The sequence below is a fragment of the Misgurnus anguillicaudatus genome, chromosome 1 (assembly GCF_027580225.2).
Source record: "Misgurnus anguillicaudatus chromosome 1, ASM2758022v2, whole genome shotgun sequence".
NCBI lineage: Eukaryota > Metazoa > Chordata > Actinopteri > Cypriniformes > Cobitidae > Misgurnus > Misgurnus anguillicaudatus.
In genome coordinates, this window is record NC_073337.2 from 3,796,091 (window position 1) to 3,821,238 (window position 25,148).

Consider the following 25,148-nt stretch of genomic DNA (forward strand, 5'->3'; position numbering starts at 1 on the left):
TATAGCTTCTGCTACTTTTTGCTACCTAAACGTATAAAACAGCCCATTGGTCCAAAAATCAGTTACTTCCACAACATACAGTATGTGAAAATCAGTACGAAATATGAGTAATATATGTCAGCCTGGCAAAACAGTATGTGAGAAATGCCAGGATGGTCTATTGCTTCTGCCTAGATTTCTCATTACGCATGAGACAGACATTTTTTATCCCATGGGAGGCCATGGGAGCTGATGAGCTGCCAAATTTAAAAAGTTAATAAAATAAAAATACCAAAATACCATGAGCCTGGTGGCTCTTTCCAAGTGTGAGTGTTACTTTAGCACCACAAATGCATTCATTGGGTTAAATTTTACAGTGTATGTCTAACAACACCTGAGTAAAGTATTTTTATGATTATGTCATACAGTGTCATATATAAAGATACATAGGCTACTGTAAAAGTCACATGACAATTAAAACATGATAAAAACATAACATAATTTATAATATGGTCCCAAAAGAAAAATTACTATAAAGTAGGCTTGTGTATAGGCTACTATACTTCAGTAGCTTACACTGTAGTTAGGCTACTACAGTACAGTTCAAAAACATCAATTTTACAATAGTGTACTATAATAAATACATATGTAATATATACTATGGTGAATTATCAATGTGGGATAACCTAAATGCTTTAAACGTTGCTGCCTACCCAAAACACGAGGCGTGAAGAAATGAACATAATCCATTTTTTCTGCATCTCGTTATTTCTAGCGGTTCTTTTCTGACAGACGCTTCTGTTTAGCCAATCAGGATCGAGAATCTCTCTACGCCCCGCTGCTATTGGCTGTTCTCTGGAGACCGAGGGGCTGTTCCGATATTAACGACCGCTGGGCAGACAGCGGCATGTCAATGTGACAAGAGAGCGAGCGAGCGGCTGCAGATGCGCCTGTGAACGCAAAGGAGAAGGTTTGAATGCCTTAAACTGGCGGATTTTCCATCGAAACCATACGAGTTACCACGGTGTTATTTCTTTATCCGCGTTAAAAGAAGAAGACGCGCGCCTGTTTCCATTTGCGTGTCGCGCGCTTCCCGCTCTCCGGAGCACTGCGCTATAGATGAGGGGAATACGTGTCGCCTTATTAGCCGGAATGACTTACGTTTAAAAGGTAAGTTGGAGCATTTATCATTTAACATGATCAATTATATAATTTGTATATCGTTTGTGGCGTTTTACCGCAAGTCAAGTTGAGAGAATGTGCGTCAGAGTGATTTTTAGACTGCAAAGCGATCGCGAATGAGCGAAAACGGAGGAAAACGTTAACAGGCGATCTTGTACTGAGGTACTACATAAATGAGCACGTAGAGATTTATTGGTGCTGATGCTGCGGTCAAAGGATGAACACATGTGCATCAGCAACAGGAAATCTGTGCATGCGTATTTTTTTGGACACAAGGCACGTCCTGGACGAATAGCCACGGGCAGTCTTGCATCTGGCTGTTCTCAATCCGCCTTAAATCACCCTGTTGCCGTCCAAGATGCCCTATAGCACATGCATTTTAAATGCAGTCGCCTGCCTGGAGCGTCCGCTGTAAGTGTCGTTCAATGCATGTATATCGTCTTGAATGGAGGCATTGTGATTCCCATCCATTCGTCTGATCTGCATCCATTGCTTCAGTCTAATTAAAAACATCAACAACACAACACCTATTATGCAGATGATGAGACTTCTACCCAAGCTGTTAATTATGCAACCACTGAATTTGACCTATCATACGTCTTTGTAGACAGAAAACTGCAGCAGACTTGCATTTTTACCTTTCCAGACGCAAGTCAGAGGTTCTCTAATGAATTGCAAATTAGTGTATAGGTTTCATGTTGTGAGTAATGCATGCACCATTACTGTTACAGAAGTAAACAGATTTTTTTACCCAAGAATATGCGCACACACATTTCAACCATCCTGATCACAGACTCATTACAAAGCAGAAATGTTTAGAGCTGCTTCTTCGACAAACTGCACTCAGTAGTTTATGTCCTTGGAGTCTCTTCCAAACTCTCTAAACTCAGACCTGAGTGGGCAATTCTTAATCACAGATGTAATCACATAGGCCATTTGATAGCTCCACTAATTAACAGACAATAAGTAAAACCCTTGATATTAAAGAGCTCTCAGACGCTGTTGCTCTGCACACACTGGAGTGTTTAACTGATTTCAGTACTGCTTTGTATGAAAAATAGCTTCCTCTCATCGCTGCTTTCTTTGTGACAAACCAAGTAGACATGCGGTTTAAAATGTATGCAGGCTAGCACTGTCAGTAAAAAACTTGGCAACCAAATGTTATGATGTTAGTGAAACATAAGATTTTATTAACACTTCAAATATGTGCAATATTGAGAATTAATAAATATTGTTTAAACATTACATTAGATTTAAGCATTTGGCAGATGCTATTATAATATACTCACTCTCAAGTTGTTATGTAAGGAATAATTGACGACGGGCCATTGAATTATAAAAAAATAATGCACACCCAAGGTGGTAGTGCGGCACGACGCGAAGCGTCAAATACTTAAAAGTACCGGAGTCAGTTATTACGCTTATACAACAGTTACCACAGACATTGCTCTGGTGGTTATTTAAAGACATTTGACAGGTCAAGGTATATATGTTTTATACCATGGGCCTGTTAAATGCTTTGTTCAGGGTTCCCATGGGTCCTTGAAATTGGGGGAAAAAATTCAAGGCCCTGGGAAGTTTTTGAGGTCATTGAAAGTGCTTCAATCTATTTTATAGTTTTCTGGAAAAAATCCATATAATTCCCTGTGTAGTGTAGGATAATATCACTAAAAGTCTAGACTTTTGAAGCATACTTGCTAAACTGTTCGCTTTAAAAGCTTATATCTTCTGTATGCGAATGTTGATTCATACCAAAATGCTTTTTTGCATAGTTGTGTTTGACACATGAAAACGTCTTGGGTTACGTATGTAACTGTTGTTCCCTGAGAAGGGAACGAGGCGCTGCGTCTCCCTTGCCATACTTCCTGCGTCCCTGTAACACCATCTTTGTCAATATTTCAGATAGCGATATACTTCCTGGCTCCCGCATCCCCCCTGTCTTTGTCGTTAAGCCTCACACTTGGTTGAATTTGATATACACATTCAGACGCACTTACTCCTGGAGGCGTCCCCAAAGTGTCACCGCAGTGACGCAGCGCGAGTTCCCTCGAAAGGGAACTGTTACAATGTATCCTAAAAGGTAACACAATGTAACCTTGCTCTCACTTGAAATGTGTCCCCACATTTAGTCCCTGAATTTGAGGGTATTGGACCTGAAAAGTCCTTGAAAGGTCCTTGAATTTGAAGTTAACTAACGTGTGGATCCCTGTTTGTTCTTGTTATTGGTTGAGAACTGTTCCATGGGTGTTGATTATTTTTCTGTAAAACGCACACTTGACCTGTCAAATAAATGTCTTAAAATAACCACAAGAGCAATGTCTGTGGTAACCATTGTATAAGCAGAATAACTGACTTCTGTACTTTTAATTATTATTATGTACTTTTAATATCGCGCCGCATTACCACATTGGGTGTGCATTATTTTCTTATAATTCAACTGCCCGTCGTAAATTATTCCTTACCTATACCACGGCGCTGTTGAATGCTTTATTCTGATTGGTTGAGAAATGTTCCATGGGCATTATTTTTCAATAAACGCACACCTAATTACACTTAAATGTCATGGGTTACCTTGGTATAAGCAAAATAATTTACTTCTGTCCTTTGAATTATTCAAAAATAATTCACACCTGTGCATTACCACCTTGGGTGTGCATTATTTTCAAATAATTAAACTGCTCATCGTCAATTATTTCATATGCATACATTTCTTTGTTCTGCTGAGCACAAATGAAAATATTTTGAGCAAATAACCAAACTGTTATTGAGCACTACTGACTTGTATGATAGTATTTTTCTTTCCTACTATGGAAGTCAGTGGTGCTCTTGTTTCCTGCTTGATTACAAATGTCTTTTTTGTGTTCACCAAAACAAAAAATGTATACGGGTTTGGAAGAACTTAAGGGTGATTAAATAATTATGACAGAATTTTCATTTTTGGCTAAACTATACCTTTAAATATTTTTTTACTATTTGCCTTCCAATGAAAGGTCACAACACAATGCTCTTGAAATGCCTTGAATCAAAATATAGACTTTAGTAAAGAGAATATGATGGCAGCATATGCTATCTGTGCTTTCAGGAGTAAACAGAGCAGAACCATCTGAGAAGCACTGCTGTGCAGTCCATCTGTTCTTATATTAGACCGATACCTGTAGTAGAGACATGCAGTGTTGTACACATACTGGGAGTACTGGGAACCCATTATGTAAAAATAGTCAAGGCGGAGTTGTTTACATGGCAGGGAATCATGCAGTGCTACACCTATAGATCGACTTACACTTGCTGTAGGGAATAAGCCTTCAATCAATCAATCCCAATTAAAGTGAAATGCTGTTCATAGACCCTGGGGAATTTGACTGGTTTTAATAATTAGGTTCTTTATATGTAGTGTAGTAGTAAGTTGCTTGTTAGTGGTGCACTTTAATCATCTTGCCCATTGCAATGCACACAGTACCCTACCCTCAGGCCATGTTATTCATGTTAGAGTACACAGCTACGCTGCGTGTATGTGTTTGAATGAGCAATGTGATTTTGACGGTATGAATCAGTAACAAATATGAATCAGAATGCACATGCAAAATAGTCAGATCTCATCGGAAAATGTTTGGAAACTAAGAGAATGCACAATTAGATTATTATTATCTTTTTTTATAAAAATGGTTTAAAGGCATTATACAGTAGTAGCATATAAACAGGACCGCTTTCCCTGGCCTGCAGACCACTAGCATATTTAATGCATGTTGATATCTATGCTCACGGCTCAACTCCACACCACATTTGACCCTCGAGGTTTAATTTAACTTAGACTCAAAAGCAGTAATGCATTTTGCTTTAGCTGAAGACTTGCATCTTCTCCACAATTTTCTGTAAGTGTGTTAATTTACCTAATTTAGCAAAACCACTTATGATACAGATTCAGACTCCATTCAAACTTTGTTACACAGATAATTTCAGTTTTAAATCTGTTATTTATGTATATTTAATGATACTTTACATAGGGCTGGACGATATGGCCAAAATTTTTATACTTCTTTATTTCGGTCGATACGGTATAAATCCGATAATGGTATGCATATTAAAAAAGCCTCAGGAAAAAACTGCCAAGAATGCCTGCAATGGATGTCTGAACCAAAAACAATCATCTGAAAAAATTTGCCAATGAAACCTATAAAACTAAATCATATTTAAAATAAAAAAGGGATAAATATGTTCACCTTTAATTCGTGTTTAGTCTTCATTCAAAAAAGTGATATCACTGTCCAGTAAAACAGACTTTCAGGCTCAGTTTAATAATATTATAAGTGCACCCTGAATGTCAGTAATAAATGCTGTAATGCAGGGGTCTCAAACTCAAATAGGCTTGGGGCCATTTCTGAAATTGACGTCATAAGAGGGACAAAGAAGAGCTATTTTAACATTAAAAAACAAAATTATGTATTTTTCATTTATAAAATATTATGCAGTTTTTGCCACCAGGTTGTGTTTTGATATATTATGGATTTCTTCAGTCACAGTATTGACTTTCATAGTTCCATCTGTGTTAGTCCATAGTTTTGATAAATTTGCTATTATAGTAATATGTGGGGAAAATATGTTGACCCTAAAACTTTTCAATGGTAGTATTTAATGTTACATACTAGGGATGCTCACATTGACCGTTTAACCGTTAACCGAAGGTAAGAATTTATGACCGATTAACATTATCAGTTAAAATAAAAAAATATTTGTTAATACATGGTGCGTGTCGTCATGAGTCGACAGACATTTCGCCACTTTTTCTATCTTTAATTTGTGAATGTCCTGTAAATGACACAAATGATTGCTGCCCTGACGGACTGATAAAGTAATCATTTGTATGAGAAATCATTTGTATGCGTGTTTGGAAGCTGAACGGAGACGCGCGCATGTCCGCGCAAGATGACGCGGTCCGTCTCGCGCACATGGCGGACAGACGTTCGCTGATGGCCTCTGACCCTGTCCATAAACATCTCTCTTTTTCCACAAACGGAGAAAGAAGAAGCAAAAGCCGTGCACTTGCTAGCCTGTTCCATTTACGTGTTCTCCAAATGCTACAGAGGAGCCTCGCCTAGCCTTTGAAGGAAGTGACTTGGAAAGACCAGTCCTGCCAAGGAAGTATCCTTGACATTGAGAAACGGCCACTGAGCTTTTGTGGATCAATCTGGTGGATAATAATGGAAATATGGATCGGCTTCAGAGAAGCATTTTCTCTTAATTGACGAGATAACTCGACAATGTTTATTGACATTTAACTGAATATTGGCATTAATCATATTTTAAAATTTTCAACAATTGCACAATTAAAGACTCTGTTGTTTATTTTCATAAATCAGTACGTAGCAACCACTGGTCATTTATATAGATCAATGGTACCAACAGTAGCGCGGTGATATTTAAGCTATGTAATGCGGTCTGAACTGTGGGGTTACGGGGGTATTTTATCACAACATAGAATTTGTTTCAACCAATCAGAATGAAAGACCAGAAATGCCCGTTTAATATTAATGATTTTGTAGCCAGGTAGTTAACACTTTATTGGCTAATTTTTAATGGCCTGCCACCATTATTTAATTCTCTTAGTTTTTATTTAATTGTGGCGCAAGCACAGCTAGGTTAAATTTCTTAAAATATGGTTTGCTAATTAAACATTTTATTTATGTTTATAAGATTTTACTCCAGGACACAACAGAAAATAAGTGTGAAAGAGTATATGAAGAGCTCAGATGCAAAACCCTCTGCGTCTAATATGTTTTCTTGTAAAGCTCATAATTTTTTTAATAAGACGTTTAATGGATTCTGCCAACAAACCAGTATTTCTGAAACACCTTAGGCTGGCATTAAGCGGATTTAAAAATATTTGATTAACGTATAATACATGCCGAGGGCATTTGGTTAATATCATTATCTCAAGAGAATGAAAACAGTGTGAATAAAACAAATCTAAAATATACATTACATCAGTAGTACAATAAGCTTATTAAAGAGCCATATCATACTGTTCACGATTATACCGGTATAGACCCTTTCAGCAGTAACAACATAAACAAGCGGCTGTCGCGGTCTGCACGTAACTTCCGGTGAACTCCGCTAAGAATAAATAACAACAAAGTTCTTTAAACGTAGTTTATTTATATAACAAGCAAAACAACAACACATAGGTTACCTAGGAAACCAAAACATTTGTTATTTTCGACGATGCATTTGTTCAAGAGATCAGTTTAGCAACTAGTCAGACCATTAAAAAAAACGAAACCGGAAGTAAGGTTCGGATCCAGACGTGCATCACGTGCATCCGATGAAACTGTCTATAATATTTTACATGATAGCAAATTACTTTAGTCACTGTTAAACTAAATTGTTAAGTTATATAGGGAAAACACTACCAACTCATACCACTGTGATGACAGTAACTTACTTTACTGATTGAATTTAAATCCCAAAAATGTTTACTGACACACTTTACTTAATATTTAATTAGACAGATCCATCTTTTCTATTCATTTTCCATTAAATTATGCGATCTGATAAGTTTAAAGCTCCGTTTTACCCTGTTTTTCTTCAGTGACTGCCGCTAGGCGCGGCGCATCATCCACTCCTGGGTCCTAAAGTACACCCAGTTTCTCACAACAGACAGATGCCTAGCCGATTTCTTCTGTGTTCATATGAAAATCTGATTTATTCACTTGATTTTAAGCTCAATTACATGAGCATTTATCTCACAACCCCAAATGTGCCATGATTAATGTTAATGCTATTTTAAATTTTTAAATTGTTAGCTAATGACTTAAGTTACTGGGATCTGTGAAAATTACTGAAAATTTGTGGTAGTGTCATAGTGATGTAAGATTTTCATACCATTTCATCTCTAGTTAGTACTATTTGACTCATGCTGTGTGATCGTGTCATTACTTTTACTTATGACAACAGATTTACACTTAGAATTAGGTAGTCTGTCATAAATGACAGCTCATTGGATGGAAATTGCCCTTCTTTTTCCATTATTTTTTTATACCGTCATAAATATAATTACTGCAACATTTTTTTAAATATCATGATATAATTTTGAGGCTGTATTGCCCACCCCTAGAGCTTATTATAATAAATACAATTTTAGCAAAGTTGCGTTTGTTGTATTTGCGGTACAAGCTACTGCTTCCCCATCCAGTGTGAAACTAGCATGCACTCTGTGTCTCACACACATGAGTAATACTGTGGTAAATTCATTTATTTATTTATTTTTTGTTATGGCAATATCTGATCCATATTTTTTGCCAGTATCAGACCAATTCCAATAATAGATATGAAAATTGGTGCATCTCTAAAAAATTCCATAAATAAAACGGCTTAAAATGTATTTTATATGACATAATGTTCTCCCAAAAATGAAGATGAAAGAGTGATTGTCCTTTACTAAATTTAAAATGACCTCTACACATCAGAGATAGTGGAGTTGTGTGTGTTGAGTTTCACACATACAGTACTGTGCAAAAGTCTTTCAATTTTAGATTTGTTGTTTTTGCATTGGCATGCTGACCAAATATATAATTATTTCCCAATCTCTTTGTTAGAATACAATCAGAAAACAGCACTAGGAAATTTGTATGCAATATTAAAAAATAAAATGAGAAAATTATAAGCTAAATTGGCATGTATTTAGTGTGAAACCCTGATTCTCTAATACAACGGCTTCAGGACTTCAGTCTCCTTAAATGAGATGCATTACGTGCCAAGAGAAAACACACAAAATACTTAATTTTGTCAGTAGTAGCTATTTTTTTCTAAATATTTTCTGTATTTTTTGTTTGTATCTTAAAGGTAGGGTAACACATTTTGAAAAATGCTAACGGTAGCCACCTAGCAATGAAATCCCGATCCCACCCTCAAGTCAAATCGCCATCCAAAGTCACGCCTCTTTCAAAACACATGAACACGCACAGATCAGACGGTCACATCTCATGTCTCATTCAGCAGTGAGAAAACTTTGCAGTACAAAGTCGAATAACACTTCCAAAATAACCAAACAACTGGTCTACATCTGAATTAGTTTAAGCACACGTTCGGTTGTGTAGACGTAGTAACTATATCGTTACACTAATCCGTAAACGAACACAAATTTCATAAGCAACACAATGTTTCATCAAAGTAGAATATCTGAATCCATCTCAATTAAACATATCGCGTACCTACCTTACCAAAATAAACTGTGCAACGACTCTTTCAGACCCTTTGCCTCCTGCAGCTGTTTCATCTCGTGGTAAAGCAGTAAAGTTACCGATGTTCATTTGCGTTTTTGCTCTTGCTGATCCAGGCAGTTTTTGCTGTTGTTGTTATAAAAGATGCCTTTAGTTTTGTGCCTCCTGTGTAGGTTGTCAATTCAGCAGAAAAGTTTGCTGTTCTCACTGTTTACAGGCAGGAGGTGAGCGCACGTGAACGCGCCGATGACGTATGGTGTCTGCGTGGAGGGCATTCAAATTACGCTTACGTATATGAGGGACAAAAATGGAAACGTCCGTTCGGACCGAAATCTATGATTTGTTGAACATTTTTTGGTCCTACGCCTTTCACAGATAACATAAATTTCTACAAATACATTTAAACAACTTAACACAGTGATTGCTATCAGGATGTAAGGAGACTTTTAACCAGCATAACAAAAAAGGTTTCAGGATCAAATCTGTTACCCTACCTTTAATAGAGGAAAAACATATAAAACTTTGCTACAATAACAAAGCTGGTGGTGGCCCTTTTTTGACTTTTGCAAGACACTGTATAAAAACCAAGATGATTACTTAAGCCCTTTTCACACAGACATTCCGTAAAATACACGGTAAAGGCATCCGAGATTTTTCCGGGATCCTTAGATTTTTTGTTTATTCACACTGCCATGATTACCCGGCATCTGATGGTCCCGGAAAGACACGTGACCTGTTGAAAGTCCGCCCTCTCTTCTATGCAGCGTCTGAAGTTTGCATATTATTTATAATTTCTCTCTCCAGAAACCACTCGCATGCATTTTTGTTTATGATAAGATTATAAAGAAGTGCGTGAACGCACAGCTCTATGCTGGTGAATGATCTCAGCTTCAGAGTGGATATTTGACGAGCTCCCTGATCTCTGCTTTAATACAGTTTTCAGACATTTCTCATCGTGATTGTTTATATGCATTTAAAACCCGCATTTTGAGGAGCTGAACGATATGTCCTGTTGGGATGACGCGTGGGAATTTTCATTTATTATAGCTCAAATGAGCACGTGACGCGATATTCTTTTATGCTGCTGAATGATCTCCGTTTTTAACGCAGTAAGTAACAAGCTAACTTACCTGATATCTGCTTCAGTCTAGTATGCTGACATTTCTCGTTGTGAATGTTGTAAATCCCTTATTTTAAAGAGTTGAACCAACTTGTTGCCATGACACGCGCGTCCACACTACGGCACATGCGTCATTGTTTATGCGTCTCATTTATCATTTCCTGATAACCGCGTCAATATAGTTTGCAACATTTCTCGTGGTGAATGTTTATATGCATATTATCTCTCATTTTAAGAAGCTGAACCATAACTTTTGTTGTGATGATGCGCGCGTCCTCACTACGACACGCCCATTAACAGCATTGTTTCGGCTTCTTGTTCATACAGAGGGTTTTCCGTATATCTGACTAGTTCCCCTTCCGGCAACGATCCCAGAAGATTAACGGGACGAGTTTGTGTTCACACAGACGCTTGTCTGGCAATTTTACAGGTATTTTCTGGGACCAAAGGTCTGTGTGAATGGGGTTTTAGTGTCATGAGTATAGTATATTGACTTTGAAGCTGTATTTATTTTGCACAAAATTTACATTCAAATCTAGTTAACTTTGCCAATTAAATTATGATTATAAATTATACCATTTAGATTTTATTTGAGTAAATTTGAGTATATTTGAGTAAATCAGCCCACGAGTTGTGTGTACAGTCAAATGCATTGAAGGAAGCACAATACATCAGGCGGAAATCTAAAACCTGTGGGGTCCATTGGTTAATTTGGAACATCGATTCTGCATTAACCGTCGACTCGCTGCTGATTTGCGAGCACACAGGAGCAGGTGCAAAGCGTTCTTCAAGCATTGCATACGAAACTTCATTATGCACGCACATTGCATAGCGAAGCCCGTTTAATGGACTCTTCCCTTACCTTGGAAATAATGTAATGGCAAATCAATAAAGAAAAGGGCAGGGGGGGGAGTGGCATATCGGACTGTGCCACCCACTGAGAGGCTTATGCAAACTCTCTGGCTGCTAAGCTTTTGCTTATATTGGGCACATGGAAAGAAGAAGAAGAAATAGGGTTGCAGTGAAACACAAAGGAAAAAGCATAGGGGTGATTTTCTTTAGAATGAAATGAGAAATAATTTTTCAAGTCTTCATATCCATTTGAACCACACTGTATACCCTTCTGTTCAATCTCCATAATATAAAGGGGTTCTTGTGGTACATGCAGCAATTCCACCTCTGCCCTATTTTCTAGTTACATGTATTTAAGTTTAACTAGAGATCTAACCCTACAGCTACAGCTGGTATTTAATCTTAATTGACCATGTAATCTCGCAATTGTTTTACTTTTACATTCTTGGCAGATGTTATTTAACTGAAGTGTAAATAGTTTGTGTTTATCGCGCATGGCAGTTACGTTGCAATTATCTGGTGCCGATTCCTTGTTTAAAGTATTACCCATAAACGTTAAGAAAAGACCGTAAAAATTGAACAAACAAATGAAAAACCGTGTTTGTGCCTACGGGTGGGCGATAAACTGGTATATATGATAAACCGGTAGAGAATTTTGTTTTTATCGAGGTTACGCGCCCATGTCATGTTGTTGTGCTCGTGATCACGAAAACGTAACGTTTGTAAATGTATTTAAGCACCACAGTTTTAAAACAAGCCCTTTTAAGCCATTTAAACTTAAACAAGAGTGCTATATGTGCGCGCTGTTTCTGTGTGAGAGGCCGCAAGTCGCGCATTCGCTGCTTATTAAGCTCGTGAGCATTTTTGCCGCTTGTTTTGCCTTAAAGCAACACTAAAGACTTATTGCTCTTTGCTCCCCCTACAGGTTAGAAGCGTAATTGTTCATTACCACTGTCGTAAATACTGCAGCATAGCTGGCTCTGATTGGATTGTAGTTCTGCCGTAAAGCAAGTTTTTGTAGTTTTCACTCGAACTACAGGGCCGCTACCCGACGGTTGGAAACTTCTTTAGTGCGGTTTTGGCCGATAAAGGGGTGCAAAGCGAATGTGAAAGTGCCATTCACCCTGTTTTGAGTGGTTGAACCACTAAAACTTTTTTGGAAACGTTATTTTAAGGTAAAAAAAACTCTTTAAATACATATTTTCGTCAAAATTCCCATCTCTGCAAGTATCCTCATAAACATGACCATTATTAAGGGAAAGTAAACAGCTAAAAGAGAAAACACATAACAGTAGATTGGATCCAGACTTTGGTCTTAAAGGGAAAGTTACCTAATTTTGCTCCTGTCTGTCACTCATGTTTTTGTGAAAATCTCTCACTGCTATTGACTAAATAACTTTCCTACCTTTATTAAGATATTTATTATCATTCTTACTTTCATCACTGACTGTTAATCTTCAGTGAGCTTGAATTTTGTTTGTTTAGAAAAAAAAAATTGTTTTCTATCTATATTTTTATGCATGTATAAGTTTTTTTTGTGAGAATTGTGAAAATTCTATGGCATTAAATATTTTAATAACCTAAAAACTTTATTAAAAGATAAAAACTCTGCCGTGATACATATCATGATATAAAATAAATCCTATTGTGAAATAAATTTTTTGTCATATCGCCCACCCCTTATTGTGCTGTTTCCTGCAACTTAGTAGGCCTGTCACTATAGCTACACTGTAAAAAAAATCTGTAAAAATTGAAGTATTACTGGGTATTACTGGCAAGTAGGTGCCAGTAACTTACTGTATATTTTCATTGATGTTATTTACTGACAACAGTTTGTTCAAAGTTAATGAACATTAAACATTTTCAGTCTTTATCTTCTACAGTAAGTTACTGGCAACCAGCTGCATAATTACAGCTAATTTTTTCAGGGTACTTTTCATACTGTAAGTCGGTTAATTGCCATGTTTTTCACTGATTATAAAATGGCAAAAAATAACATAATAATGCAAGTACATCCTTTCTAAGAACACAACTTTTATTTTTTAAGAATATTAAAAAGTAATATTCCAAATAATTAAAACATAAATACATATTATAAAAGGTATAGTACCAGTCATAGTTTGAGCTGCATTTAAATTTTAAATAGCTAATAGTCATTGTTCAGGGAAAATCCCAGCTTCACATGGTTTATTGCTTTAGACAAGTGTTACTCTGATGGCATCTGTGAGTATGCGCCATTATGCGCATTCACGTTTCTAATAGCTAGTGTTGAACACATCAGATCTAAACATTGGGTCTTATGGTTCTGTTTCAGATTACTTTAATTTGTATAGCCTCTTTCATTATCTCTGTTTTTGAACAAAGTCGACATGCCGGCTCGTTTACGTTAATTTCCTTTCCTCACGTCTCATTCACGTCAGAGATGCAGGTTGTAGCTTTGAAACCAATTCCAGTCAGATTTATTCTCTCAAACTGTGTGAATTCATCGGAAAAATACAGCTTGAGTAATGCTTTAATGCTTCGCCTTTCACTGTTCCCTCTGTGTGGGTGTGTGCGCATGCATGTGGAGCCTGAGCTGCGCATGCCACTCTTCCGAGACAGACAGCAGACAGAAATGACAGAGGCCATCGATCGGATAAAATGCTAATGACATTCAGTTTTATGCAAACAAACACGCATGCAAACACAATGGTAATATATTGCTGACAGAGGTCTTGTTCAGTAATTGTGCGATAAGTTGATGAAGTAATTATTACGACAGGCCTACAACTTGGGCTTTAAGAGAACCTCAGTACCCAGTCCGGGATTTACGGCCCATCTCAAACATATCGTCTCAAGGTAAACACAGGAGCCCTGCTGTCACCGTTCAGCCTGAGTTACTTCCTATTGGTCAGACAGCCTCTGCCTATCGAACACATTTAGTCAAACATGCCCCTATATTTTACAGGGCCAATCAAGACGACGCTAACTCTGTGATATCTAGTAAAAAACCGAAGTGGAAGATGATACTTACACTTCCCTCCAATTTCATTTACTGACTGTGCAGTACATCAGAACGGTGATTAGAGGCATCCATCTTGAAATTTCATTTTCTCCGGTATTGGTCGCATTTCTCTCTGTCTCTGTAAGCATACTGCACTATGCAAGTTATTGCCACTTAAGCTCTATGAACCACAGAATTGTTCCAAGGCTTTACGTTTGTACGTCCTCACCTACACTTAACTGGGTTAAGCCTAATTTCTTTCATTTGTCTTTGACTGGAGTTTTTAATGGGTGCGCCACACCTTTATTGCTATAACAGAGTCAGTGGAGGTTAATACAGCTTTAGTTGTATTAGTGTGTCTTCCCTCCTGGGAGAGTTTTTAGTGGAAGCTCTAACCGAAATAGCTTTCTGAACACTATCACGAGCCAGCCATTACACACAAAAAACATTACTTAGTATTGCTGAATCTTGGCCAATCTAAGGTTATTGCTGGGGGGGATATTGTATTGATCGTCGAATCCTTAAATGACAAAAAAGGTTGTTTTGATGCTTTTCGATTTAAAACATATGTAAACAAGATTGCATCAACAAAGCTGTAGCTTATTTAAATACGAATCTAAATTATTAACTCAGAATCTGTTAAAAACAGACCAAAAATATGGACAAACCTTAAATGTTGCAGATGATGTTGTTGACAGTGGAATACTTATGTAATACACTGACAGCAATGCCAAATTATCCATGGCCCATTGAGCTATGTGTTTATTGTGCATTGGTAAATGGTGCAATTTATTTACTATGTGAAGTAAAACCTCTGCATCAATACTACTTGTAAACGTAGCTCTTTATACAGTGCTTGTTTCTGGTTCTTAAACAAAATGTTAAATGCTCCTAAAAGTCGCTTTAGATAGCATCTGCTAAAAGAATAAATGGGATTCTAATATAAATGCAACAAAAAGCAACCTTGTGCGAAAGGGCAAGATCATAAAAACAGTGTTGCACAATAAACTACTAATGCTACTGGATAGGCTAAATGTGGGCTGCCATCCCAAAAGAGCTCTCTGATTCAGCATCCTTAAATCTGTCTGTACCTGACCACATTAACTCTGGAAGTACTGGCGGAAATCACTATTTGTATCAAACTATATTCTCTCAGATCCATAACAGAATTTATTCTAAATAAAATGATACTAGAAATACAGATGAGGTGGACTGTTTTTTATTTAATACAGATTAAGATTATGCTGTCGCCAAACGAGCGTGTCTGTCTATGCAGTGCACTTGCAAGCCAGCTCTTCTGTACCTGCAAAAGAAGTGCTCTATTTAACACATCAGGAAAATAGGCCATTTGTGTCAGTCAGGAAAACTAGGTGCATTTTCTTGTATTTATGGCTGACAGGTATGGTCAAGCATTCATTTTCCAACCACTGGGAGAACAGTTATACACCAATAGGATATATTAAACAGACAAAGGTGAACGCGTTCATTATCCACTAGTTGTTCCAAACCTGTATAACTTCTTTGTTATGAAGACATATATGTAAAAAATATAAACCAAACAGATCTGGGGCACCATTTACTTCTATAGTATAATATTTTTCCTACTATAGACAGTTTCATCAGACTCATGTGCGCTGATGCGATACACGTCTGGATCCGAACGTTACTTTCGGTTTGGTCTGACTAGTTGCTAAACTGATCTCTTGAACAAATGCCTTGTTGAAAATAACAAATGTTTTGGTTTCCTAGGTAATTTGTTTTTTGCTTGTTATATAAATAAACTACGTTTAAAGAACTTTGTTGTTATTTATTCTTAGCGGAGTTTACCGGAAGTTACGTGCAGACCACGACATCCGCTTGTTTATGTTGTTACTGCTGAAACCGTTTATAGACATCAATGGTGCCCCAGATTGGCTTGGTTTCAAATATTCTTAAAAATATATATTTTTTTGTAGTTAGCAGAACAAAGAAATGAATACAAGTTTGAGGTAACAACTTGAGGGTAAGTAAATGAAAACAAGATTTTCATTTCTTGGTGAACGGTCCCTTACATATAAAATGGAATCTGCAGTGCTGTCCCTAGATGACACGTGCTAAACTGTTCACTTTAAATGCTTATATCTTCTGTATGCGAATGTTGATTCATACCAAAATGCTTTTTGCATAGTTGTGTTTGACACATGAAAACGTCTCGGGTTGCGTATGTAACTGTTGTTTCCTGAGAAGGGAACGAGGCGCTGCATCTCTCTTGCCATACTTCCTGCTTCCCTGTAACGTCGTCTTTGGCAATATTTCAGATAGTGATATACTTCCTGGTTCCCGCATCACCCTGTCTTTGTTGTTAGGCCTCACCATTGGTTGAATTTGATATACACATTCAGACGCACTTACCCCTGGAGGCGTCCGCAAAGTGTCACCGCAGTGACCCAGCGCGAGTTCCCTCGAAAGGGAACTGTAACAATGTATCTTAAAAGGTAACATGATGTAATCTTGCTCTAACTTGAAATGTGTCCCAACATTTAGTCCTTAAATTTGAGAGTATTGGACCTGGAAAGTCCTTGAAAGGTCATTGAATTTGAAGTGAACTAAGGTGTGGGAACGCTGGTATAAAGGTGCATTAAGAATAAATACTATTTCTCTATAGAAATCAGATTATTAATGTAACAGCTGTAGTTTATATCTCTTCTCTTACTGCAGCTCTTTGTCATCTTTCTTCCCAAATGCGTTGTGCAGACACGTGCATGAATGAGAAGGACGTGGAAGTCAGGTATACCCCGCTACCCTTCCATCTACGTACTCCACAGGTCACATGTGCCTATTCGTATCACGTATCAACTGCAATTCATCACGCTACCTTCAAAAGTGCATCAGAAGCATGCTGTATTGATGCACGCATCATCAGTAGTTCATGACGATGTATTGTTGTATCGATATTTTGAACACAGCACTATCGACTAGTTGACGAGTCTAAAAGATAAAATTCAGTCCAAAAACCTGCGTCTTTAACATTCGTTGTGTATAAATACGATCCATTCATTAATTACAAAAACAGCCATCTCATCATTATTGCAGCTAACTAAATAAAGGTTATACATATGTGGTGTGCTTGTGTTAGGTTATGATTGTTTATCATGTTCCGATGCGATAATGTGATAATATTCCTCCCTGGTCTTAGCTATTCAGACTCGATAAAGCATTCTCTCTGCACATAACTGACAACAGCTAGGAACATTCTATACACTAAGATGATAAAAATAAAATGTTAATAAATGCAACACCATGTCACAGTTCTCTGAATAGCTCAGTTATTATTTAGAGCGAATGAGATCACAGCGGCCGAGAGCTAAAATAAATGACGCAATGGATTTTTGCTTGCTTCAGGCTGCTATAGATATAGCTACTGTACGTGCTTTTGCTCCTTATGGCTCCAGTGTAAATATTAGCTTTAAAGGCTATGCCAGTTTGGCATGGCATGGCTTGTATGATTTCCACGATGTGGAAAATGAGGGTGCAATCGCGGAATGCAGGATTTTAAAAACATTTTACTCAAGAAATTGTTTACTGTACAGTTCTTTTTAACCATCAAATAAAATGACATGAAATATACTTGGTTTTTTATTAGTAAAAACATGCAAAGCAAGCAATAGGCTGTTACATGGGTTGTCAAGTCTTTGTTTGGTGTTATAGCAAAATCAACCCGCATGTGGTTTCAGAGAGAAATGGATAGCAGCATGTTAGTATGGCAGCACTACGTTGATTTTGCTTCATGCACAATGGATATGTACTAGTGAGTGACTGTGGAGATCTGTTGATATGTGATTACTTATTTCTTAAATTTGAGAAAAAATAAAACATTTTTGGGAAGAATAGCTTGTAAGGCCCTGCAGATAAAACCTTTCTTAGTTTCTTCCAAATACTCCACACCTTGCTCTTCTATCCAGTGGTAATTTGTAAGTCCTGCGCCACTGACATAAAGAAAGGTAAAATTATTTATTTTCCGCTTATATACAGTTTTTAAAATAATTTGTTATATATGTAAGGAATAATTGACAAAGGCCATTGAATTATAAGAAAATAATGCACACCCAAGGTGGATAGGATTCATTTTATATCATGATAACGATATATATCACGGTAGCGGTATCTCTTTTAGCTGTTTACTTTCTCTTAAAGGAATAGTCCATTTTCTTAAAAGAAAAATCCAGATAATTTACTCACCACCATGTCATCCAAAATGTTGATATCTTTCTCTGTTTAGTCCAGAAGAAATTATGTTTTTGAGGAAAACATTGCAGGATTTTTCTCATTTTAATGGACTTTAATAGAGCCCAACACTTATTACTTTACTCAACACTTAACAGTTTTTTTCAATGGAGTATCAAAGGACTCTAAACAATCCCAAACGAGGCATAAGGGTCTTATCTAGCAAAACGATTGTCATTTTTGACAATAAAAATAAAAATATACACGTTTTAAACCACAATTTTTGGTTCTAGATCCGGTCCTCAAAGCGCAGCGCGACCTTACCCAATACGTCATGACGTCAAGAGGTCACAGAGGATGAACGCGAAACTCCGCCCCAGTGTTTACAAGTGTGTTGAAAGAGGACCGTTCCGACGTTGTTGTATGAAGAATGATACTAATTAATGTATTTGTGTCAGTTTATTGTTTAAAATGGTCCGCAAATGTGCGTTTTATATATTTATTACACGGCTCTCTGGAATGCTTGATTCTGATTGGTCAGTTGAGACATTTGCAGGTTCGTTCTTTTCGAATAATAACCGCTCCAAAATAATAACGCATAGCCGGGCTACTTGCACGAGTAATATCGCTCTGCGCCAATAAAGATCAATAATGATTACTGTCTGTGTGGCGCCATCTTGTGACAAACACTCGACAACCACGACAAGAGACAGACAGCTTACTGAGACTGAACTTGACAAAATAGAGCATGACAGCAACAAAGCTAACACACAAAAAATACAGAATGGGGATTAAAACTTCTCAAAGAGAAAAAACGGAGACGAAGCAGAGGATCTTTATAAGGTATTACGATCATTTTATGCATCTGTGCAAAGTTTCGCGGAAGGATAAAAATGTTAATTTAAAACAAATATGCCAATAAAATGTTTCAAATTCATATTCATGTCCAGTTTTTTTTCTTATGTGGCAAGTAGCCGTGTAATAAGCGGGATAATGTAGAGGCAGCCGGTAGTTATTGGGAAATAAGCCCCTTCAGTGTGATACAAGACCCTCCGCTTCGCGTCGGGTCCTGATCACACTGTCGGGGCTTATTTCCCAATAACTACCGGCTGCCTCTACATTATCCCTTACGTAACACGTGACCTCCCTACGTCACTACGCATTTACGTTAGGTCGCGCTGGACCGGACCTAGATGAAAAGTTGTGGTTTACAACTGCAGATTTTTTATTTTTCTTGTCAAAAATGACAAACGTTTCGCTAGATAAGACCCATATGCCTCGTTTGGGATCGTTTATAGTCCTTTGAAACTCCGTTGTTAAAAACTGTTAAGTGTTCAGTTAGGTATTAAGTGTTGGGCTCTATTAAAGTCCATTAAAATGAGAAAAATCCTGCAATGTTTTCTTAAAAAACATAATTTCTAAATGCTCACGAGCTTAATGAGCAGTGGTTGTGCGACTTGTGCGCTCCTCTCACACAGAGCACACGCATATAGAGCTGTTGTTTGTGTTTCAATGGCTTAAAATAATTTGTTTTAAAACTGCGGTGCTTAAATACGTGTACATACGTTGACCGTGACCACGCACACAGGAGTGTGACGTGGGCGCGTAACCTCGATAGAGACAATAGTCCAAAATCTCTACCGGTTGACAAATTTCTACTAGTTAATCATGTCTACCAGTTTATCGCCCACCCCTAATTCAAAGCAGCGGAGTAAATTATTCCTCTTATACCATGGTTACCACAGACATTGCTCTGGTGCCTATTTCTGGTGCCTGGTGCTCAATCAACCAGCATACAGCATTGTATAGCATATTATACCAATACAGCGTGGTATAATTTTTTATATTTTATAATCAAAAATAAATTGACAGTAATTTGAATAATAGAATATACTGTTTGTATATTGTAATTTTTTTCTGAAAGCATGTTCTCGCACATCCCTAATCCTGAGCTTCCTAAGCACTGAAGTTGAAAAGAGGGATGACAATTTGAAAGAGCACTGACTTGCTTGTTTTCTGTATGTGATCACTGTTAAAGCATCTTTGGTGAGCTAAAAATGTGCATACATATCCAACGCTATCTAATGAGAATTCATACATATTTTACGAGTTGGCTAATTCGTATTATTCATACGACCACATTGGTAAGTTTTTGTATGATTTGCCTTGACCCCTGTGACGTTGGAGTTAGGGGTTTGGTTTTGTTGTTGTTGTTTTTCATGAGAATCGTACCTTTTCGAACAATTAATTTCCAATGGATTCATACGAATTAGCCAACTCGTAAAATATGTATAAATTCTCATGAGATCAGGCTGAAATATCACATACTCAAGGCCATAGTACCTTAGTATGTCATTTATAGTAATTTTACAATTTAATTAATCTGCTTTTTACATAGTGTCAGTGTGTTTTGTATGAAGACTTACAATACTTGCAGCAATATTAGCACAAATCAAACCCACTAAACTTTTTTTTTCTCCACATTTTAGATACAACAGTTTTGGACTCCTAAAATAGTATTTTAGGTGAAGGACATCTGTATCCATATGTCAAAGGCTTGGTGTGCAAAGTACTGCTGAATAAAATGTCAGCAGACGTTAGAGTGTTTTGTATGACTTCTGTAAATGTCAGCAATCCTCTGTCTTGCATTAGTGATGCCCTTGCAATTTCCCAGTAATTAAATGCTAATATTTTTCATATCTTTCTCTTTATTTTCCTCAGGCAGAAGTGGATTAGACCAATGATGGCATCACGTGATGCTCAGAGAGCATGTTGGAATCTGTAATACTCCAGGATATTAACAGCCTTGCCTTTGTTAAACTGAAACAACTGCTACCTGAGGTTTGAAGGTGACCTATTTACCTTTTTCTGTATAGCCTGTAGAATTTCATTCAGCACCTTCAATCTAAACGAGCAACAGCAACAGGATATTGCACCTCGGTCAGGGCCTAGGGAAAGCCCACATTTGGATTCAAAACTTTATTTTTTTAATGTGAAGTGCTTTTGCCACATAATCTTCAAGGACCAACCACTTATTTTTGGGAATTGTGCAAATATGAAGGACATATCATTTGCGGATTATTTGCTAGTGTGGCTTGCAGTAACTAACTTTGTTCTTGCTGCAGACGAAAAAGTTGATTGCCCTAAGCTCTGTGTTTGTGAAATCAGACCCTGGTTTTCCCCCAGTTCTGTCTACATGGAGGCTCCTACTGTTGACTGTAATGACCTGGGACTTTTTACACTGCCCATTAAATTGCCAGCTGATACACAAGTCATTTTACTTCAGACCAACAACATTGCTAAGATTGAAAAGCCTTTGGATTACCTGCCCAACATCACTGAGATTGATCTCTCACAAAACAACCTGTCCTCGATAAGTGACGTCAACATAGGTCACCTCGCTCAACTTCTGTCTCTGCACATGGAAGAAAACTGGATACGCACCCTACCAGACAACAGCCTGTCTCAACTAACTAACCTTCAAGAGCTCTATTTAAATCATAACCTGATTTCCGTCATTTCTCCCGAGGCTTTCCGTGGTCTTCAGAGCTTGCTAAGACTACATCTGAACTCCAACCGGCTTCAGAGTATCAGCAGTGAATGGTTTGAGCCCTTACCGAATTTGGAAATTTTAATGATTGGGGAAAATCCAATTCTGTCTATTCAGAACATGAATTTTAAGCCTCTGAGAAACCTACGTAGTCTGGTCCTTACCAGAATGAACTTGTCACAGATACCAGATGATGCACTTGTCGGCCTTGATAACCTAGAGAGCGTCTCGTTCTATGACAATACATTCAACAGTGTTCCTCATGGTGCTCTCAGGCATCTTAAGAGCCTCAAGTTTTTAGACCTTAACAAGAATCCCATCGGCCGAATTCAAAGGGGCGACTTTGCGGACATGCTCCATCTTAAAGAGCTGGGCATTAATAGCATGCCTGAGTTGGTGTCTATTGATAGTTTTGCCCTCAACAACCTCCCAGAGCTGACTAAAATCGAAGCCACCAACAACCCTAAACTTTCTTACATCCATCCGAATGCTTTCTACAGGCTGCCAAGGCTGGAAACTTTAATGTTAAATGGTAACGCTCTAAGTGCACTGCACAGGATCACTGTGGAATCTCTTCCAAATCTTCGGGAGGTTAGCATGCACTCTAACCCTATCCGTTGCGACTGTGTTGTGCGGTGGATGAACATGAACAAAACTAACATCCGCTTTATGGAGCCTGATTCCCTGTTCTGCGTGGAGCCCCCGGAGTATGAAGGTCAGCACGTACGGCAGGTTCACTTCAGAGAGATGATGGAGATCTGTCTGCCTCTCATTTCCTCCGAGAGTCTTCCTACACAAATCAGCGTGGATACCGGTAGATCTTTGTCTTTACACTGTCGCGCCTTTGCTGAACCTGAGCCCGACATATACTGGGTGACTCCATCTGGGAGAAGAGTCATCCCAAATGCCGTCTCTGACAGATTCTACATGCACCCAGAAGGCACGCTCGATATCTATGACATCACTGAATATGAGGCCGGATTGTACACTTGTGTGGCACACAATCTTGTTGGGGCAGACCTTAAGTCTGTCTCGGTGGAGGTGAATGGGTACTTTCCACAGCCTGTTAATGACTCACTGAACGTCAGCATCCAGTCTGTACGAACCAACTCGGTGTTGATTTCCTGGAAAGCCTCACACGGTAGTCTGGCTCCAAACATTAAGTGGTATACAACGCCCAGTGCAAACTATCCAACTGTGGCATTCACAGCTAGGGTGCCGTCTGACGTGACTATGTATAATCTTACACATCTTAGCCCTGCTACACAGTACAAAGTCTGTTTGGAGATTCACAGCATCCACTATAAACATGACAGCAGGTGTGTCGACGTCATAACAAAAGGATTAGAACAAGCCATAAAAGAATCAGAGAGGTGGGATGTGGCACTGGTTGCGGCGTTCGGTGTGCTTTTCATTGCGCTCTCGGTGCCTTGCTTTCTGATTTATGGCTTCATGAGGAGCCGCTGCTTTTATGAAAATCTGAGGAGATCTCCATCTAAAATGGCTCTGATGTCTGAGACCAGCCAGCGGTCTCCCTTTACAAGGCTTTGGGTTTCTGGTAAAGGGATGCCAGCTGCCGTTGAGGTCAAAGCCACGGTCATAAACATTTTGGATAACGACTTTTAAGGTGTCTAGTCACAGAACCACAAAAACTACAAGCAACTGACGAGGCAAACGAGGAGAACTTACCGTTCCAATTTTGCTGTTTATCTTTTTGCCTTGATACAGACATCGTATTCGAAGGAAGAGATGTATAACTAGCTCTATAGCCCTTCATCACGAGCTGTCAACACGTGGCAAGTAGCAATGTAACAGTGGAAACTAGTGGGAGAGACTTGCTGCTAAAACATGCAGTGTGATATTTCTAGGTCATTCACTGAGGACAGATGATATTAAGACGTCAGGAAGGTGTTGTTTCTCATAACTGACTGTTAAATGTCTAAAGAGTAGTGGGAACGGTCCTTTCGGTCCCAAGCAATACGTCTGTGCTGTACGACAACCATAGGCGCATAGAGCGACCGACTGTCAAGAAGGAAATCTAGTAGAATAGAGGATAACGGTGATTATGATGTGAACTTTTGATGAAATGTGTCGTTTTCTATTTAAGAGCAGATCTGTCTTTTCATGGCTAAAATTGTTATATATTCTATCCTGAAATGTAACAGGTATCTTCTGTGCAGTAGCCAGGCAGTAAACAAGTGCGAATCACTACAGTATGAACGATACAACAAGACCACACATTTGCTGAATAAAACACAAGTGTACATTCTTAAGGAATCTTATCTATACATATATTATATTTGATTCTATTACTATCAGGACTGGATGTTGTTAAATGAAGACACTTTAAAAGCATCCCTCAGACGTAGATTGCGCAAGGTTGACCGTGACAGGGTAAGTGCCTACTCCTGAATCTCACACCAGAAAAAATACTTTCGATTGTTATTGGTTTCGTGAGATCCCTGGTGAATAGAGCCATGATTCCAGCCTCACTTGCAAATCTGTGGAAATGCTCTCTCAGTATTTTTAGCTAATCATGATTGCGTCCTTGCTTTGAGTGTAAAAATATAAAAGCCATTTTTATATCGATTGTGTTGTCTGTTCTACCCTAAGCACATTAGTCCACGAGACCAATGTGCTTAAGGCAATGTTAAAACTAAATAAATGTCAACGTTCATTTTTTTCTTTTTGGAGTGAAGATGCTTACTGATTGTTTGTTGATATTGAAGACACTTGACCATCATCAACAGAAGATACATACTGTAGTGTCTAAGAAATAATTCACACAGAATGGGCTTTATGCCCAGCTGCACTACTTCCTGAACTTCGGCCAGCTCCTTGTTTCCTGTCTGCCATTATTGGACAAACTGATTAATCCAGGTGTGTCTGATTATTGTTGTTGTTACTACTGAGGTCAGGCATACCTGGATTGGTCAGTTTGTCCAGTGGTGGCGGGCGGGAAGCAAGGAGCTGGCTGAAGTAATGCAGCTGGGCATAAAGCCTATTGAAAATATTAAATTCATTCATGATGATATCAATAACTTAACATCATCTCCAAAATGCATC

The 25,148-nt window shown here is 38.1% G+C and overlaps 1 protein-coding gene across 2 annotated transcripts; it reads left to right on the plus strand.

The window, feature by feature from the left end:
- The first annotated feature begins 838 nt into the window (after nt 1-838).
- lrrn3b (leucine rich repeat neuronal 3b) lies at nt 839-24,766 on the plus strand. 2 transcript variants are annotated; one of them, XM_055190983.2, is made up of 2 exons: nt 839-1,149; nt 21,254-24,766. In XM_055190983.2, exon 2 carries the CDS (start codon nt 21,588-21,590, stop codon nt 23,706-23,708), a length of 2,121 nt encoding a protein of 706 aa, XP_055046958.2. In that variant the 5' UTR covers nt 839-1,149; nt 21,254-21,587; the 3' UTR covers nt 23,709-24,766. The 2 variants fall into 2 exon arrangements, with proteins under 2 accessions (XP_055046958.2, XP_055046959.2); XM_055190984.2 differs by having other exon boundaries at nt 21,258-24,766.
- The last annotated feature ends 382 nt before the right edge of the window (nt 24,767-25,148 follow it).